We start from the raw sequence: 19500 nt of genomic DNA, 5'->3' as shown, positions 1-19500 counted from the left end.
GATTCTTCTGGTCCAATCAAACTGCTCTACCCCAGAAGATCTGAAGTAATGCTTGAGTTTATCTTGAGAGTAGCCTTTCATGTGAGTGTCAGCAGAAAGTTCACTTGAACATTTGAACTGAGACAAGCTCTACTTCTTCACTCTGAAGGTGAAGTTTTGAGTTGAATGCAGTTAGCTTGTCTGTGCATGTCAATGTGTTTTCCTTGCGGCTTCCTCTTCAACTCATTCAGGTACAACAGACAAGTTGGCCAGTTTTTGCAGCCAATATTTATCTTGCAACAGGTTAGCGTGCTGAGACTGATTCTGCATGATATGTTTCAATTCTTCTATCTTGACACAATTTTGCCTCTTGAGGAACAGCAAACGTCAGTATAAAGGAGAAGGCATCGACGTTCTACTATCATTTGTTGGTATAGAAGAGAAAACATTGCTAATGTTGCCTGGATTTGAAGAAGTTGACAATTTTTACAGCTTCATTTAGTGTTGATTTTAGCTCGGTTTGCAAGCCACAACACAGGACAGCCTCCCTATGAGGAAAGCAATGAGTGATTGGGACCTCTGGGTTTTCACATTGTACATTGGAAACAGTTCTCTCATGCCCTGCCATTGTAGTCACTCCACCAGTGCATACCCATTTGCAGTTCTGCCATAGAAGTCCATTTGTTTTGAAATTGTCATCATCCCTCTGAATATTTCTCCTGCCTTGTTGCTTGTTGTGGAGGTTCCGTGCAGAATAGTTCTTTCAAGTTGCCCTCTTCTGCAAACCAAGCAATTGTAATCAGATGCGTATGACCATCAATGTCTGCAGATTTGTCAATGTTGCAGGGAAATCTTTCTTGATGCTTGAATTTTCTGGAGCCTTGAACATTGTTTCTTTTCTGCTACATGTCTTCAATGGTATTATTTGAAGATGGAAGTCATTCCACCTCTTTTACTGCCTCTCTGCCTATCAGAGTGCAAAATATTTTCTGGCAAGCATGACAGAATGGAGTTTCAGCAGTTGTACGAGGCTTTTTGGCCTTGGCAATGAATCCAGTAACAGTGTAACTGGTCTCCTAATGCATCATCCCATACTTCTGCTCATGAGAGAGCTTGCCTTTGCATTCTGTCAACTGTTTGAGGCAACCTATCCTTTTTGAAGGTGAGTGGGTGCTTTAAGGACAGGTTTCATTTCAACGTGCATGTAACCGTGGCTTTGTTTCCAACTAGTATATGAGATGGAGCCTTTTACAGACTGCCACTTGTATGTTAAACAAGCAATGAGTACAATTATATAAATCAGGACTGTCCAAACCACAGCCTAATGATATGTTCTGCAGCCAGCATCAACAGCTTCCTTTGGCAGAGATCTACATGTGTCTGGACAAGAGGTGATTTCTGCAATTGAGACGACATGCAAAACAAAAACCTGACTTTTTCTGGTTTGACATATAGTTGTGAACAGATTATCTAATATTGACTTTAAACAAGAATTGCCTGAGACCTTAACCATCACCAATCCTGCTGATATTCTAAGCATGAAATCTCGAATCTGACATCACCTAAATATTGAAGTCAAAGTCTCAGCTTCACCTTACATTAATCATTGTACCCAACAGACTGTGGTCACAGTGTTCATGGTTTTCACATGATATTTGTTAACATTATTACATGGTGTACAATGCATTTTTCAGTCTGCAATTCCACGAAATGGAAAATAGATTAATATAGATGTTGTCTGTCATTTATTGCCTTTTAGTTGATATGGCCCTCACTCCAAAAGAGATTGGACTTCCTAATTTAAATTATAGCTGTTGTTTAGCGTATTATTAACTGACCTTTTTTTTTTAAAAAAACTTGTTTTTCACTGCAAAAATTTATTTTGCAAACCATGATACATCAACAACACCGATCAAAGACTATCAATGAAGTTAAACCAGACTACTCCTCATTCTGTAAACGGAAACCAAAATTTCAATCATGCATGAATAACACCATCAGAATGACCAGATGGTGTCACTTTTGATTGCTGATGTAATTGACAGTTACATGACATTCCCGATGAAGAGCTTATGCTCCAAACGTCAACTGTCCTGCTCCTCAGATGCTGCCTGACCTGCTGTGCTTTTCCAGCGCCACATTTTTTGACTCTGATCTCCAGCATCTGCAATCCTCACTTTCTCCTAGTTACATGATCAACGCCTAGCAACTGGCCAAGAAATCAATGTGGCTATATGCGTAAGTCTATATGGCAGTCCTTCTGACAACGATAGACACAAATTACTATCCTACTGGGTGTCAAGGGCATAAAAAATCAGAATTGCAATTTTTAAGATTTATCAAAGTGTTGATAAACTTACATGACTAAATAAAAATTACTTAATCATTGCAAAAACCATTCAGCAATACACCAGAGGAGTTTGGTGAGATGCAGTTTGGGAAGCACTGCACTAGGTTGCTTGAAGAAGATGTAAACTTTGGTTCAGCCAGGAACTGTGGCGATTGCAACTGGGAGGTGGTGGCAATGTCACTGGGCTAGCGATCCAAAATCTTCAGCAAATATTCCAGGGCATGGGTTCAAATCACACCATGTTAGATAAAAATAAATTTTAAAAAACTCTAGAAATGTAAATAAAACCAACCCAATGTCAACCATGCAAACCTATCTGGTTTGCTAATGCCCTTTGGAGAAGGGAATCTGCCATTCCTACCTGGTCTGCCCTACATATGATACCGGCCTCACAACAACGTGGTTGACTCTTACCTGCACTCTGGTTAATTAGGAATGGGTAATGAATGTTAATGTGGCCAGCAATGTTCCTATCCCATGATTGAATCAAATGTTAAAACAGCCACTGGAAATAGTGTAAAAGGAGATCAATGGTGGATGTTGCATCTCCTGACCTTCTCCAAGAAAATAACAAAAGATCAGGTGCTGTGTGCGATGCAAATCTCACCTAGGAATGTAATGGTAAGAATTGTCCATTTGAAAGATGTGTTTATTGGTCAGATGATGTTGGAGGGAATTGACAATGATCTGTCCAAATGGCTGTGGTACACTTTCTCTACCCACCCCCTCCTCCCAACACCGCTTGTGGCTTCTGATCCAGTAATCATCATTAAACAGCGAGACCATAAGACGTAGAAATAGAACATAGAGCCATCGAATCTGCTCTGCCATTCATGGTTGATCTGAAAATCCTCAACTCCACTTCCCTGCCTTTTCCCCATAACTCTAGATTTTCTTACAGATTAAAAAGCTATCTCAGCCTTGAATATATTTAATGACCCAGCCTCTACTGCATTCTGTGGTAAAGGATTCCACAAATTCACTATCCTCTGAGAGAAGAAATTCTTCCTTCAAATGAGCTAAGAATGTTGTGTGTTTCAATAAGATTGTCTCTCTTTCTTCTAAATTTCAATGGCTACAGTCTCAATCTACTCAACATCTCCTCATAAGGCAGTTTCTCTATATTTAGAATCAGGGTTGGTACCTTCTCTGGATTTCCTGCAATGACAGTATAGTTTTCCTGAGACAAGGGGCCCCAAAACTGCTTGCAGTACTCGAGTTGTGGTCTGATTTCTGCCTGGTATAGTTTTATCAAGTCTTCCCCTATTTTTGTACTCCATTTCTTTTGAATAAAGGCCAACATTACACGTGCCTTCCCTACTACCTGCTTAACTTGGATGTTATCTTTTCAAAATTTAAGTGCAAGGATTCCAAATTCCTCTGTGCTGTCGTTTTTACAATTAAAGTTAAATTTCACTCTATTCTTCCTGCAAAAGTGCATCACCTCATATTTTCCCACTTTATATTCCATCCTGCCAATTTTATGCCCACTCACTTAACCTACCAGCTATTCCACTTATTTTTGTGTCACCTGCAAAGTTGGTTTTGTGCATCCACTTTCCTCTTCCCAGTTATTATATATGATAATTAACTGTGGCCACAGCACTGAAATCTGTTAATAGTTACAGATTACCATCATGAAAATAGCCTCCTTACCCCAACTTTCTGTTTTCTGTTAGTTTTCCAATTCTCTATCCATGCCGATATACCACCTCCAAAACCATTGCGTCATATTTTATTAGGTAGATGAATATGTCATGCCTTATCAAAGGCCTTCAGAAGATACAAATATACCAAACCCATTGCTATCCTGCTCATTGCCTCCTCAAAGAATTCTAACTTTGTCAAGCATGATTTCTCCTTCATGATATCATGCTGACTCTGTTTGATCATGTATTTCTAAATACTCTGACAACACATTGTTTATATAAAGACCTCTCCTTGTCTGTGCTATTCTGTTGAGATCAATATCCTACATTCACTTACTTGTGCAGATAGGTTGCCACTTTGAATGCAAGCTTCTCGACCATCCTTGAGCTTAACTCTCAGTTTACTCCATGTTTTCTTCACTGTCTCTTTCTCTGAAGTCTGCTCCCTCCCAATATTGCCCTCTTGATTCCTTTCTTCCCCTGCTGCCATCTCAGGCATTTCTTCAGTCATTCCTGACAAATTCACTGGACTTTCCTTGCTTTGCCTTTTGCTGTAATTACCAGAAAACAGCAACCAAACTTCTCCCTACATTTATGTCACTCAGTTTACTCTCTACCTCCTGTTGAACACTCATCTAACCACTCTGTCCCCAAACAAATCAAATGATTTCCTACATTAGAACCATTTTGCATCACCCTTCAAGTGTTTCCTTAAAAATGCCATTTGCATCCAAAATAGCAACCTCGGATGAGTTTTACAATATCTTGAGCCTAACCAGAACTATGATTCGAACGGAAAGCTGTAGGAATGATGCGTTGCATCAGTTTGTCAAGTATTCCTTTAAGAGATATGTTCATGATAGCATCAGTATATTATAGCATGTGACCTTACAATGTAAAGTCTCCTATTCAACCCTACCTTGGATTATTTGAAGCATGATAACTGAAAGCTTGCATATCTGTTGTAACATACTAGATTAATATTAGCACAGATACTTACGTGTTTGAGGAACGTAATGCAAATACATAATAGTTAGCTGGAATAAATGTCCAATGGATTATTCAATACTATGACATTCACATCCAATTTCTTATATTTTGGAAGATAACGTAACATTTCCAAATCAGATAAATGATCCTGTTTGAGGCACTGTCAGTGAATACTGATTTGGGAGACAGTAAAAGACTCAAGGACTCTGAAAGTGTGGTCTGTTTGAGGAAGAAGAGATGATAGCAAGCAGACACAGCACAGCAGTGAAACCAAAATAACTCAGTTGGAGTTGAGAACAAAGAGGCAGGGACGAGAAGTTTAAAGAGATGGTTGGTTGTGGATAAAAGAAGGCAGGGGTGGGAGGGTTATCTGTCATTTCATTTCATTTGAGGATTAAATGAATCAAGGGAATTAGGCAACACACAAAGCAAACAGACATAACAATGCCAATTTAAATTGAAACTGCATTATGTAATTCAAGTGACATTTTATTAACGAGTGAAAAAGATTTTACAAATTGAAACTAAGCTCAAGTGAATCAATAAGAAGAACAAAAATATCTTTGTACGTATAATAAATTTTTAAGGCATTTCTTTGCCGAGAAGCAATTAATTTTAAAAATAACCTTGTTTTACAGATTATATTATCACAATCACTGTATCAAGCTGGGTCAGCGTTATCCAGTTGGCAAACATATTAATATTACAGTGTACATATCAATTAAGTGCCAGAGCAGAAGTCTTAAGCACCAAGGCAACAGTCTGGCAGCTTGCATGATTTAGTGTTAAAACAAACGCACCAGCAAGACATCTCGTCTTCTAGGAATACTTGTAGAAGCCTTCTCCAGTCTTTTTACCCAGCTTTCCTTCATCCACCAGTTTATTTAATAGAGCACTTGGATTAAACAAGGGATTGCTTGGATCCATCTCATGCCATCCTGTTGGAGGAAAATTGTCTACAATCAGTGACGGGACATGCTTAAAAACACTTCCCTTTGGTGTGCCTCAGGGAAGACAGAGAGAAAAAAAGAAATTCATGAAAGTTGCACTGCTTTGTCTGAGCTGCCCTAAACGATTAAATCGCAGCCTAAAATTACAATCAAGAGATTTAATGGGTTGATGACAGAATTTCACAACTGTCGCACCTCTGCAATTTGGATTCATACATCATCTGTATTATGGACAAAAATGACCTATAGCTTTACAGGAGCAAATATAACAAGTTCATGTAAAATAAAACCTTGCATGGGTTTCCTTGATTTGAGTATTGATGGCTGCAATCCAGTGACAGCAGGACTCAATTCTTATTAGCATTCACAGTGGTCATCCTGCATAAAGCCATGGCTATACTGCCTTCCCCAAAAAAGGAACAATAAGCCAAATTGAATTATGTGGCACAAATATTTACCAGCATTTGTCAGTTGAAGCAATGTGTAATTGGCAGATACAACATAAATTAACATTTAGATTCCCTACAGTGTGGAAACAGGCCCTTTGGCCCAACAAGTCCACACCGACCCTCTGAACAGCAATCCATCCAGACCCATTTCCCTACATTCACCCCTGACTAATGCACCTCACACTACGGGCAATTTTAGCATGGCCAATTCACCTAACCTGCACATCTTTGGACATTTGTGGTGATTTCAACATCTGGTCAGAATTAATAGGCTCCTAATCTATGTAGCACAACCAGTACATGCTCTCAGCTTTCTTCCTGACACAAATCACTGATTCTTCTATGCCCTGTTGCATTTGCTTCTGGGAAGCATTTTGGTTGCTCTCTCAATATAATGGATGAGACCTCAGCTTCAAATATTTCCAATCGTTGATGGCACAGAGAGTAAGTCACCTTACGGAGATTATGAGTTTGTTCTTATATTCCACCTTTCCAATGCACATTGCTTTGTCACTACACTGCTTTACATAACTAAGAATCTTCAAAAGCAAAGGAAAGTCTAGGGAGAATTCTTGTGTTTAAAACATTCCTTTCCCTTTGAATCTGTCTGAGAATTGTTTCAAATTTTAAATATGACCATGTTTCAAGCACTTGGAAACCCTTCATTTTAGATCACCAAGCTGCTCAGCTGCTCCAGATGAACAGTATTACAACCAGAAGGCTGGAAAGGATGCATTTACTGCAACAGAGACCATCATCAGATTGTCCCAACAGCCATTCTGGAGTCACCCAACATCAGAAATAGTGGAACGAAAGCCCATGATGAGTCAGCACAAAGGACAGAGAAAAACAGAAGTCTTGAAAAGCAGCAATTACAAGATTAACCCATTAGCATCAAGTATGTCCCGGACTGAATGGAATCTTCAATTTATACCAACTGACCTCAGCTGGAAAATAAAGATTATTTAAGAGATTATCAAATGCAGGCTTCACTATTAGATGCAGTAAGCTGCACCTGAAACTTAATTCACAAGGAATTCAGCTTTCACCTACTTTTAATAAACAAACCCTGCCGCCCAGTCCTTTTCCTCCTTTTCTCAAAAGTGGTTCAATGTACTATCTCATGACCAACATTAATGGAAATAAAGATCATTTTACCAAAATAATGGCACAACAGTCATTAAGATTAAGGGTCAAGATTAGAGTGGTCTGGAAAAGCACGGCATGTCAGGAAGCATCAGAGGAAGAGGAAAATCGACACTTCGGGCAAAAGCCCTCCATCAGGATTCCTGATGAAGGGGTCCTGCCCGAATCGTCGATTTTCTTGCTCCTCAGATGCTTCCTGACCTGCTGTGCTTTTTCAGCACCACTCTAATCTTGATTCTAATCTCCAGCATCTGCAGTACCCATTTCCACCTAGTCATTAAGAATAAGGCTACCAAATTTATCCAAAACATCGAAGGGATCAACTATAAATGTGTCCCTATGTTCCTATTATCTGGTTTAAAAAGTCAGATGAGTGCAAGAGTAGAACAGTTGGGCCCCATTTGGAGTACTGTGTGTAGTTCTGGATGCCCTACCAGAGGAAGGATGTGAGGCTTTGGACAAGATGCAAAAGCAGTTTACCAGAATGTTGCTGGATTGGAGGGTATTAGTCATAAGGAAAGGTGGGACAAACTTGGATTGTTTTCGCTACAGCGTCAGAGGCTGAAGGGTAACCCAATAGAAGTATATTAAATGATGAGAGGCATGGATGGGATGGAGAGTTGGGGGTGAAAATGTCAAATACTAGAGGGGGGGTCATAGGTTTAAGGTGAAAGGAGAAAAGCTTAAAAGAGTTATGCAAGGGAAGTTATTTTTTACACAGAGGGTAACACACAGTCTGGAATGCACTGCCAGGGGAGGTGGTAGAAGCAGATACATTAGCAAAGTTTGAGGCATTTAGACAGACATATGAACAGGCAGAGAATAGAAATAGACAGACCATGTGCAGGAAAATGGGATTAGTTTGGAATGGTATCATGGTCAGCACAGACATGGTGGGCCAAATGGCCTGTCTATGTAGTGTTCTGTTCTTATAGATCCAGAGTACTTATTTTAAGAGGATTTCTGCTTCACCATAGCTCCACCTACTGTTCACTCGCTGAGCACTATATCTTTTACTGTAGTAAGAACAGTTCAGGAATATCTAATATTAGGGAGAGGCCAAATGTGGACTAGAGTCATAAAATATAGCCATGGGAAGTCTCAACTACAAAGAAGAAATCAGCTAAATAATATGAATTAGAGACAAAGGCTACATATGTAATAATATTTTTCCTTCTGCATACCATCAATAATAAACTTGCTGGTGTCAAGTCCAACATAATCTAATAACTCAAAGGGACCCATAGGATATCCTGCACCCAGCTTCATTGCCACGTCAATGTCTTCTTTTGATCCATGACCTGAGAAACAAAGTAAAAGCAAAAGTAAAAGTTTCTTTTAAGAGTAAAAGAAACCGAATAAACTACTAATTTAGGGAATGAAGATCCAAAACATTTCAAGCGATATATAAACTTAATCAGATATCTACTCAAAGCACATCAATGCAAAGATTGTTTTATTGCATATTTTAGACATAAGGTCATTTGTGTTCAATCAGAAAATAAAAAAAAGCACAACCCAGAGAAAACTGTAACCATCATCATTTTTGTCAAAACTCTGTCACTATTATTTTCTACAGCAAGGCAAAAAGCTACCGCAGTCAAGAAGTTACTGCTGATTACAATCCAATTTTTTTGATATCTCATAAACACCCAGGAATAATATCAAAGCCAAAAGGCAGCTGATCATCAATAGAACGTGACATAGATTTGTTTTTCCATTAAATCCAGGAGAAGCCTTGGTTTTTGTGGATATTTTACCTCCCAGCTTACCTTTTGAGATAGCAACCTATTTATTTAAACATTTCATTTATCAATTTCATATCTGAAAATATTATAAATCACTGGTAACTTTCATAGGTATCTGGCCTACTAACATTTTTGGAAGAAATATTATATGCCTCATTAGCATTTATGTTGTACTCATGCTGAGTGTCAAGGAAATAAATGATGCAGTTTGTTATAGCTTTGTATACATTACTGAAATAGTTTCCATTTTTCTTCATAGGATTTGAATAGATGAATAAAGTCCCTTGAGCCTCTTCCATAGAACATAGAACAGGAACAGCACAAGAACAGGCCCTTCGGCCCACAATGTTCTGCTGAACATGATGCCAAATTAAACTAATTCCCTCTGCCTGCCCTTGGTCTATACCTGCCATTCCTTGCAGATGTGTGTGCTTAGCTAAAAGTCTCTAAAATGTCCCTATCATATGTGCCTCCACCAACACCCCTGGCAGCACATTCCCACTTGCCCCTCACATTTCCTTTGAACCTACCCCCCTCTAGTTTTAGACATTTCAACTCAGGGAAAAAGATTCTGACAGTCAACTCTATCTATGCAGCTCATAGTCTTATAGATTTCTATCAAGTCTCCTCTCAGCCTCCACCACTCCAGAGAAAACAACCCGAGTTTTTTGAGCCTCTCCTCATAATTCATACCCTCTAATCCAGGCAGTGTCCTGGTAAACATGTTCTGCATCCTCCCCAAAGCCGCCACATCCTTCTTGTAATATGGCAACCAGAACTGAATGCAATACTCCAAGTGTGGCCTAACCAAAGTTTTAGAAGCTGCAACATGACACCTTGACTCTTGTACGCAATTCCCTGGCCAATAAAGGCAAGCATGCTGTATGCCATCTTTACCACTCTAATACTTGTATGGCCACTTTCTGAGAGCTTCAGAAATGAACCCCAAGATCCTTCTGTACATCTGTCTGTTCAGGGTCCTACCATAACTGTATACTTTTCCTTCACATTTGACCTCCCATACTTATATGGGTTACATTCCATCTGCCATTTCTCCACTCATACCTGCAACTGATCTCTATCCCGCTGTATCCTTTGACAACCTTGTACACTATCCACAACTCCACTGATCTTTATATAATTTACAAATTTACTAACGCACCCATCTACATTATCATCCAAGTTATTTATATATATCACAAACACTAGTCACAGACCTCCAGCCTGAAAAACACCCTTCCGCCACTACCCTCTTTTATGGGCAAGCAAATGATGAATCCACGCAGCCAAGTCACTGTGGATCACTATGCAACTTAAGCTTTTGGATGAGCCTACTATAAGGGACCTTGTCAAAAGCATTACTAAAATCAATGTAGACATCTACTACTCTAGCCTCTTTGATCGTCTTTGTCACCTTCTTGAAAAATGTAATCAAATTGCTACGACTTGACCTGCCCTTCACAAAGCTGTGCTAACTGTCCCTAATTAGGCCATTAATACATGTTAATCCTATCTCTAAGAATTCTCTCTAAAAGCTTCCCAACCACCGATATGAAACTCACCAGTCTATAGTTTCCTGGATTATCCCTATTTCCCCTTCTTGAATAGAGGAATAACATTAGCTATTTGCCAGACCTCTGGGACCTCTCCAGTGGCTAGTGAGGATACAAAGATCTTGGTGAAAGCCCCAGCAATCTCTTCTCTTGCCCCTCTTGATAACCTTGGGTAAATGGCATTGGGCCCTGGAGACTTGTCCATCTTAAGGCTCTTTGAGACTCAACACTTCTTTCTTGATCTCAAAATGCTGTAGTATATTAGCAAGCTCCACACAAATCTGACTATCCCCATATCCTTCTCCTGGGTGAATACTGACACAAGGCACTCATTTGGGATCTCACCCATATCTTCTGCCTCCAAGCATAAGTTCCCTCATAACTGAATTAGTTCATGGCTGATCTGCATCTTAATTCCATTTACCTTAATACTATTACAAAACAATTTAGTAATCTCAATTTGGAAATTTTCAATTGGCCTCATCTTAAAAGCTTTCTGAGAGAGAGTTCCAGGTTTTCACAAGCCAATGTGGGTAATACATCCTAATGACACCCTGAAACAGCCTAGCTCCAGTTTTAAATCGGTGTGCGATTGTTCCCAGCATTCCCCAAGAAAGGAATGGTTTCTCTCTATCTGCCCTACCACTTTACTTTGATCATCTTAAATTTCTCTACTCATTTTCTAACAGTCAAGAAATAATAAGGAGTGCCTCTTAAGGATCATGTGGACCAGTGGTAGTGACCCAACCTCTGGACTAGCTTCAGCCCAGAGGTGAATCACAATACACCTTGATGAAATGAACTACAAGCCTAACCTATACAGGCTGTCCTCACAGTTAACTCTTTTAGCATGATCATTGTTCTGGAGATTCAGCACTCCAGCCCTCCAAGGCCAAGACAACCTTTCTAAGGTGTGATACTCAGAAATGAATTTATTATTCCAGATGCAATATAACCAGATTTTTTTTGATACTGTTTGAAAGTGGGAACTTGTGTTTTCTTTCTGTTTACTCTGTCCCATAATTTACTCAATGCTAATTAATGGGTATGTCATTACCAAGCACAGCTTTTTCTTTTGTTTGTACATGGGATGTGGGCACTGCTGACTAGGGCGAGCATTTATCGCCCATCCTGAATTGTCTCGAGGCAGTTAACAGTCAACCAGCTATGGGTCTGGAGTCAGATATAGGATGGATTTCATTTGTTGAAGAAACTTGTGAACAAGGTGGGTTTTTGCAACAGTTAACAGTTGTTATATGGTTGTCACGAGGCAAAATTTTTATTCTAAGTGTTTAAAAAATTGAATTCAAATTTCATGATGGGATTTGAACTCATGCCCCTCAGAACACTAGCCTGAGTTCTAGATTGTTACTTTTGTGACAATACTATCACACATCACCTCCCTGCATAGGGTATAAGACATCTTAACATGTCACGTAAAATTAGGATTGTCCCACCTTCTTATTTAGTTGATCTCAAATTTTTTCATTGCATGTAAAAGAACTAACAATCATTCTTCACTCAGTTTCTCACTAATTTTATGATCAAGCTGAAATTTTCCTTTATCATCTCCTATTTTTCAGTTTCTGTTCCTGCCTTGTCAAATAATCTCAGCCTGAATTCAAACCTCACACCTGTTTCCCCCAGCTGTCTAGGTTGTACACGTTGCAGTTGAAGCTCTGCTCGAGAAGAACAATCTCAATTAACAGCTCTCATGATTTGATTGACAGATCTGTTACACATTGAATGGGACAGTAAAGAAGTAACTCAACAGCAATGCTTTTAACTTACAAGGTAAAATCAAACTACAGATTGCTCAAAGGGCAAAGGAATCAGAAGTGTGCAGAACATATCAGGAAAATTTTAAACAAAAATGTATTCTAAACAAAAAATATAATACCAAGGTTGTTATTAAGACTGAAAGTTAAACAATAGCCATACTAGCGCCAGAAATTGAAACTTGCAGACAAAAATCCTTTGCTATAACATTTTATTAATCCAGTCTCATACGACATTTAAAAACTGGACTAACAATTTTACTGCCTTTAGCATCATCACCAGGGAAGTGTTTTGCCAATCTAAAGTGAATGCATGAGGACAATGGAATATCTTCCCAGTGGCTCAGGTGACCCAGAAAGTACAAATTGCCATAAACGATTTGAAAGTTATAAAACGGGAGACAGTTGAACACTTCTAATGAGGTTCTAGTATGAAGAATTAATTCTAGTTTACATCCTTATTAAATTCACTATCTGCTAGCCGGGAGAGGGGTATGTTTTGGCAGAGATTATAGGTACACAATATCAAATACTTTTTCACCTGTGTTAAATTAAAACATACAACATTCATACAGTGCAACAGGAGAAAAATAGACACTGCTTTCTTCATTTTGGAAAGGTGCACTTTATTTGAAACAAGTCTTCCAAAAAATTTTTTAAATGTGTATTTTTAAAATATCTTTCAATTTAATTACCTCTCTCATGTAGCCGGACAGCTTCCATCAAGTATGGCACAAGTAGACGGTTCACAATAAATCCAGGGGTATCCTACAGAGAGACAGTAAGTTAAATAAAACCTTCAACCAATACAAAAGTTGCTTTCATGCTTATAAGGCTCTCATTAAATTGGCTAACTTTATTTTAACTCTTTCATGGGATGTGAGCATAAATGGCAAAGTCAGTATTTGTTGTTCCTCGACAACTAATTGTCTTTGAGAGGATGGTGGTGAGTCTCCTTTTCAAACTACTGCAAGTACATACACACACTTCTGCTTAGGGATCTTGCGGCAAGTGGCAATGGCCTTACCTCTGATTAAGGAGCTCCAGGTTCAAATCCCACCTGTCTCAGACACGTGTCATAACATCCAGCCCATCATCAGGAAGAGCTTTTGCCCAAAATGTTGATTTTCCTGCTCCTTAGATGCTGCTTGACCTGCTGTGCTCTTTTTAGCAACACATTCTCGACTCTGATCTCTGGCATCAGTAGTGCTCAGTTCCTCCTATGTATCATAACATGTCTGAACAGATTTATTAAAAATATCTACACAGAACTGAGAGGGAGCTTCAGAATTTTGACCCAGTAATTAAAGAAATAGTGATTAATTTATATATTGCACAAATCCAAATACTCATCTAAGAACTATTGGAGTACAGATTTCTTTTCTATGAGCAAGCGAGCAGTTTGCATTTTGCACTAGGGACCACAGAACTAAATAAGGCAGAGAAAATTGGGTATTCAAACTGTATAGAATACCAAGGTTCATCAGCAACAATAAACTGATTGGGAATCTTAAATGTTGCTCATCTCTTTGGAACTATCAAGTTGATTTGTAATTCTAGGTTGACGCTTGGAAAGCTCCTAGAAGTGGGCTCATGCAGTGCAGTGGAAGTGTCCCTTCCTCTGAACCAGGTGGCCTGGGTTTAGGTTTCACTTGCTCCAGAGGCATGTAATAACATCTCTCAACAGGACAATTAGAAAATATCTGGGAAGTTCCTTTACTGTGCAAATGCATTTGAGAGCTGATCCTATACAGCATTTTGGGATCCCCTCCCTCACTGCCCCACCTGCAAGCCTGCCCCATGTGTGGGTTCAAGGAAGCACAGGCGTGAATTAGCAAAAGGTGGCAGATACTGTCAGGAGTAAACAGGCAGGAGGCTGGAAGAACACAGCAAGCCAGGCAGCATCAGGAGGTGGAACAGTCGACATTTCTTCTTCTTCAGGACTGGGGGTGGGTGGGAGTTGCACATAAAGGGGATGGTGGGGGCAGAGTGATGAAGTGGGGATAGTTCAAGACACGTCAGAGTAAAGGATATGGATTAGACTTGCTCCATTATATATTTTTCAAAACTGTTGTGGAACGTTCTCTCTTATGTTTATGATTTAATGAGAATTGTACTATTTCCCTTCCTGTTTTAACTCAGAATCTATGTTTATGTCTTAATTTTTCCTTAAAAATATTGACACACCTCATGACTTGCAAGCACTTATATTCTTGACTTCTTTTGTTCAAAGGTGTCAGTGATACGGTGGCCTTTGAGGCAAGGTTGACAAATTAGGGATATTTTTGCACTGAGAACCTATAAGCCTTGGAATTGAATTGTAACTGCTCAAATTGATGTTGCATACAACACTTACAGGCCATATATAAAGGGAGCTCGTGTTACAACAGACAGAGATGCCTTTGAAGTCAGGCACCCAAAGAGGAAGCACCAATCTCTTTACCACTGCACTAACTGGACAGAATCCAAAGTTAAGAAAAAAAAGACTATCCAAAAAAGCAAGAGCCGAGCGGTATCTACCTTACAAGCCACAGGTTTCTTCCCCAAAGCTTTGCTGAAATTCATGAGTGATTCAAATGTCTGCTGGCTGGTCTTTGGAGTCTGAACCACCTATTCACAACAATTACAAGAAATAGGTTTTAAAAACTAATAAAACATAAAACCCATTATCAACAAGTTCCCTGTTTAACCCTAATATTTTCTAGAATCAATTGATACAAAAAGATTTCGCAAACAAATGTAATGAGAAACTATTTACAAGGATGAAGAAAACTGAGCATACCAGAGGTAACATTGGTTAAAAACTAATCTTCAATGGCACTTAAATTTACCAGTGCTAGTCTGGCTCATTAAGTCTTCTATTCAGTGTGGAATTATGCACCCCACCTTTCTGGCAAGTGCTTAGAACAGACATGGAATTCAAGAATAGTTGACAGCTGTAGAAAGCAATACAGAAGGAATAGATAAAAGAACCATATAAGATAATGCAACAAACAAGAGAATGGTGAACAAGTGATCATTGTAAAAGGATCCGAACAGCCTATGGCTCCTGTCTTGAGGAAAGAGCGGGAAGGGGATAACCTGATAGAAACCTAACCAATTCTGAGAACATTTAGTAGCTTAAATGTAAAGAACATGGTTCTACTTATTGAGGAAATCAAAATTAGTGCCGTAAGATTGTCATTAATAGATTCAATGAAGATTTCAGAAGAACTCAGTGAGTGGTCAGAATGTGACATTCACCACATAGGGAGAAGCCGTGATGAACAGCATAAGTGTATTTATGGGAAAGCTAAAGAAACACATAAAGGAGGAAGAAACAGAAGGATATCGCATTAGGGTAAGAAATGTATCCCATTGGCATATAAACATCAGCATGGACAAGTTGGACCAAATAGTTTGCTTTAGTGCTTTATGTTCAGTGCAAATCTCTGGGACAAGCCAAAGCTTTAAAATTAAACCGACCTGATGCTCGTTGTGAAATAATTTACACCTGAAGGTGTTCTGCATTTCACACCATTTGTTTTTGAATTTGAAAGGAAAGGAAGGAGAACGAGGTTGTGGATAGTTGATACGGTTCTTGAAGTCAATTTTTAACAAAAAAATTGTCCTCACGAGAAGACATCCTATATTTTTGAGGAACAAAACATGTAATCTAATGTGTTACTTAAACAACAGTGATTCCTTCCTCATCCATCCGAGTTTTAATTAACTAAATATTAAGAATATTCTGCAGAGGGGGTATAATGGTGGAGAAATAATGTAAAGTGTTTCATCTTCTTATTTTTGTGCGCGTGGGGCCTAATTGCCTTTCTACTCAAGTCTGTTCATTTCAACTAGACCCTTTTATATATTGAGCTTCTATCTACACAGTTAAAATTCAACAAGAGCTTCAAAGTGCCTCCTTAAGGTGCTCTATGTCTCTAGTCATATGACATTACATCATCATTCTACCATGATCTCTTGAACATATGATGTTAACCTATTACTCCATATATGGTGACTACAAAACAGAGACTAAACAAGTCAAGGGTAGTAACTCCAATTGACAAAAGGTGTGAAGATGTATTCGTTAGACAACACTTGGACTCTGTGCACATGTTTGGCCTCCTGCTCTATAAAAAAGGCATTAGAGAAAGTGCAAAAATGATTCACAAGGCTGATAATAGAATTAGAGGATATACCTCATAGGAAAAGCTAATCAGGTTTGGAGCTATTTTCTCTGGAAAAGAGAAATGTAACCTAAAAGGGGCCTTTAAAATTTTGAAGGAGTTTGATATGAGGTATTTGTACAGAAAGCACTACCACTTGCAGAAAGTTCACACAAGAGATCATAAATGTGAGCTTGTTACTCGTAAAACCCATCGGTAATGAAAAAGAAATTTCTTCACTTAGAGAGTGGTCAGATTGTGAAACATGTTAATGTAATAAGTAGTTGAGGCAAACAGTATATACGGGATGCTAGATAAGCACACAATGGAGACAGAAACAGAAAGGTTTGCTATTAACATTAGATGAAAAGGGGTGATAGAGGATCATGTGGAACCTAAAAATGTCAGCTTAAACTGAATGGCCTGTTTCTATATTGTAATCTTGAACAAGTGACATTAGTAAGAACTTATTTGTTATATTTTGATTAAAACAGACTAATGACTTCCTTGGCTAAGTTTAACAGATAATACTGAATATAACTTTACCCAAGGTTTTTAAAATAAATTCCTTTCAATCTCTTTGTTGGTCATAAAATAAAACAAACCTCAACTAGCTTCATCAAGGGCACAGGGTTGAAAAAATGGAGCCCACCAAACCGGTCTTGTCTGGTTGTAGCATTTGCTATTTCTGTGATTGGCAATGATGACGTGTTACTAACAAAGATGGTTTCCCTATTAGGATAACAAAGAAAATTGAATTACTCCTTCAAAACAACAAAAGGCTGTTTACTGATTTTCAGTTGCTATTCTAACTAAATTTTTAAATCATTGCTGCAAGTTTAATCACTTTCAGTAGCTCTTCAAGATTCACTTGACGTCCTCTTTCCACAGCGCACAATTTCAACATAATAAAATGTAAGTCCATACAGTGCAATATGTTAATTTGACAGTGAAGCATCTGCATTTATAAAACTCAAGAATTTCTGACCAGAGAATTATCAGTATAGCCTTACTCTATAACAAAAATGACATATTTGCGAAACACTAGGGAAACATCCTAAAACTTTTTTTTCATCAGTCCACTAACAAATCAAAATGACATACAGGAAAATCCTTTTTACAACCACCTCTGGGGATTCATCAGCATCTTATAGAGTCATACAGCACAGAAGCAGACCCTTTGGTCCAACCAGTCCATGCTGACCATAATTCCAAACTAAACTAGTCCCACTTGCTTCCGCTTAGCCTGTATCCCTCCAAACATTTCTTGTTCATGTCGTTATTTAAATGTCTTTTAAACATTGTAACTGTACCCACACTTTCACCACTTTCTCTGGAAGTACATTTCACACATGAACCAGTCTCTGTGTAAAACAAATTGCCTCATGTCTTTTTTAAATCTTTCCCCTCTCACCTCAAAAAATATGCCACCCAGTCTTGAAAACCCCTACGTAGAGAAAAGATACTTTATAAACAAAATTTACCAGGTATTGCTTATTTTCTTGAGGAAAAAAAAACCCAGCTTGAAACTAGTGGCCAGTACCTAGAGAGTGCTGCACTATCACAAAGACAGATTTTTGTCAATTTCCACAGAGCAAGATCCCACAAATAATACAATGACCAGAAATTTTTTCTTAAGGAACAGATGCTGGTCTGGAAACTGGGGGAAATTCTCCTGCTGCTTTACACATGGCATTTTACAGCTGCCCAGGGCAGGGTAGGTCTCAGTTTAAGGTTTTATCAGAAAGACAACACCTCCAATAGTGGAGCATTCACTGCGCTCCATTACAAAGATGACCACATCTCAAAGAAGTACTTAATTAGTTGCAATGCATTTTAGGATGTCCTGAGATCCTGAAAGACACTATATATAATATGCAAGTCTTTCTTTATTTACTGGCACAGTAGAATATAATTCAAATACTTACACTGGTGCAACCTTATCTAGTTTTTCAAAAAGTTCCCGTTTAACTTTAATATTTTCCACAATTGCTTCAATGACAAGGTCTGTGCTGTGCACTGCAGAAACAGGATCTGTTGAGGTACTGATTCTCTGAAGTGTCTCCTGAACGAATTCTGCAGCAGCCTGGTGATGGAAGAGAGCAGTCATTAACAGCAAGATCCAATTGTGCTTCCCACTCATGGGCAGTTTCAATCTCAACAGCAACCCTGAGACAAAGTGTTGTAAATAAACAATTTTTTAAAAGTAGGGTTACTGATTGTTTTGTTCTAAAATGATTAACTGCAAAATAATATCATAGTTAAAACAACATTACTGGAAACTTTTTAGGAAGGATGGATAAGGTGGCTGCCCTGTGCCTTGGTGGATTTTCATTCTCTTTATAAGCTCAAAAATATCTACATTCAGACAATATCCTGAATGTTTTAAAGTAATTCATCAATTACATATTTTAAGTTGAGTAAAATAGGAACTAATCTTCCCTTTCTATGAATGTTAGCCACTATACTGCCTCTGTCCTCAGTACTCGGATCCTAGATCTTATTAGGGCAGTCCATACATATGCTGCAGTACTGGCTGAAGCCAGCTCTTCAGACTGACCTGGATGATGATTCGGAAGTGTCATCTTGCTAGTAACATTCACTGCATGTGTGCCTGCAATTCAGTTCAAAATATATGTGAAAGACAATGCTCCCTACCATGTTATCAGAGCAGCTCTGGGCATAAACAGGACACAAAGTAATCAATCCGCACAGGGAAGAAAATCTGTTACTAAACTGAAGACGAGCCTCCTAAGA

The 19500-nt window shown here is 38.6% G+C and overlaps 1 protein-coding gene across 2 annotated transcripts in view; it reads right to left on the bottom strand.

Annotated features, from left to right (window-relative positions):
* Window positions 1-5439: 5439 nt before the first annotated feature.
* hadh (hydroxyacyl-CoA dehydrogenase) overlaps window positions 5440-19500 on the bottom strand; it is a 31677-nt gene continuing 17616 nt past the window's right edge. The window contains exons 3-8 of one of the 2 annotated variants that reach the window (XM_043674331.2): window positions 18672-18829; window positions 17349-17475; window positions 15113-15202; window positions 13288-13360; window positions 8698-8814; window positions 5440-5906 (exon numbers count right to left, since the gene is read on the bottom strand). In XM_043674331.2, coding sequence (XP_043530266.2) covers window positions 5788-5906; window positions 8698-8814; window positions 13288-13360; window positions 15113-15202; window positions 17349-17475; window positions 18672-18829 — 684 coding nt within the window. In that variant the 3' untranslated portion in view covers window positions 5440-5787. The remainder of the gene's footprint in view (window positions 5907-8697; window positions 8815-13287; window positions 13361-15112; window positions 15203-17348; window positions 17476-18671; window positions 18830-19500) is intronic. The other variant, XM_087979971.1, reaches the window with a different exon arrangement.

The sequence above is a fragment of the Chiloscyllium plagiosum genome, unplaced genomic scaffold (assembly GCF_037043375.1).
Source record: "Chiloscyllium plagiosum isolate Xiang-an unplaced genomic scaffold, Cpla_swu_hap1 HiC_scaffold_36, whole genome shotgun sequence".
In the NCBI taxonomy this organism is placed as follows: Eukaryota; Metazoa; Chordata; class Chondrichthyes; order Orectolobiformes; family Hemiscylliidae; genus Chiloscyllium; species Chiloscyllium plagiosum.
This window is presented reverse-complemented; position numbering and strand designations above follow the sequence as displayed.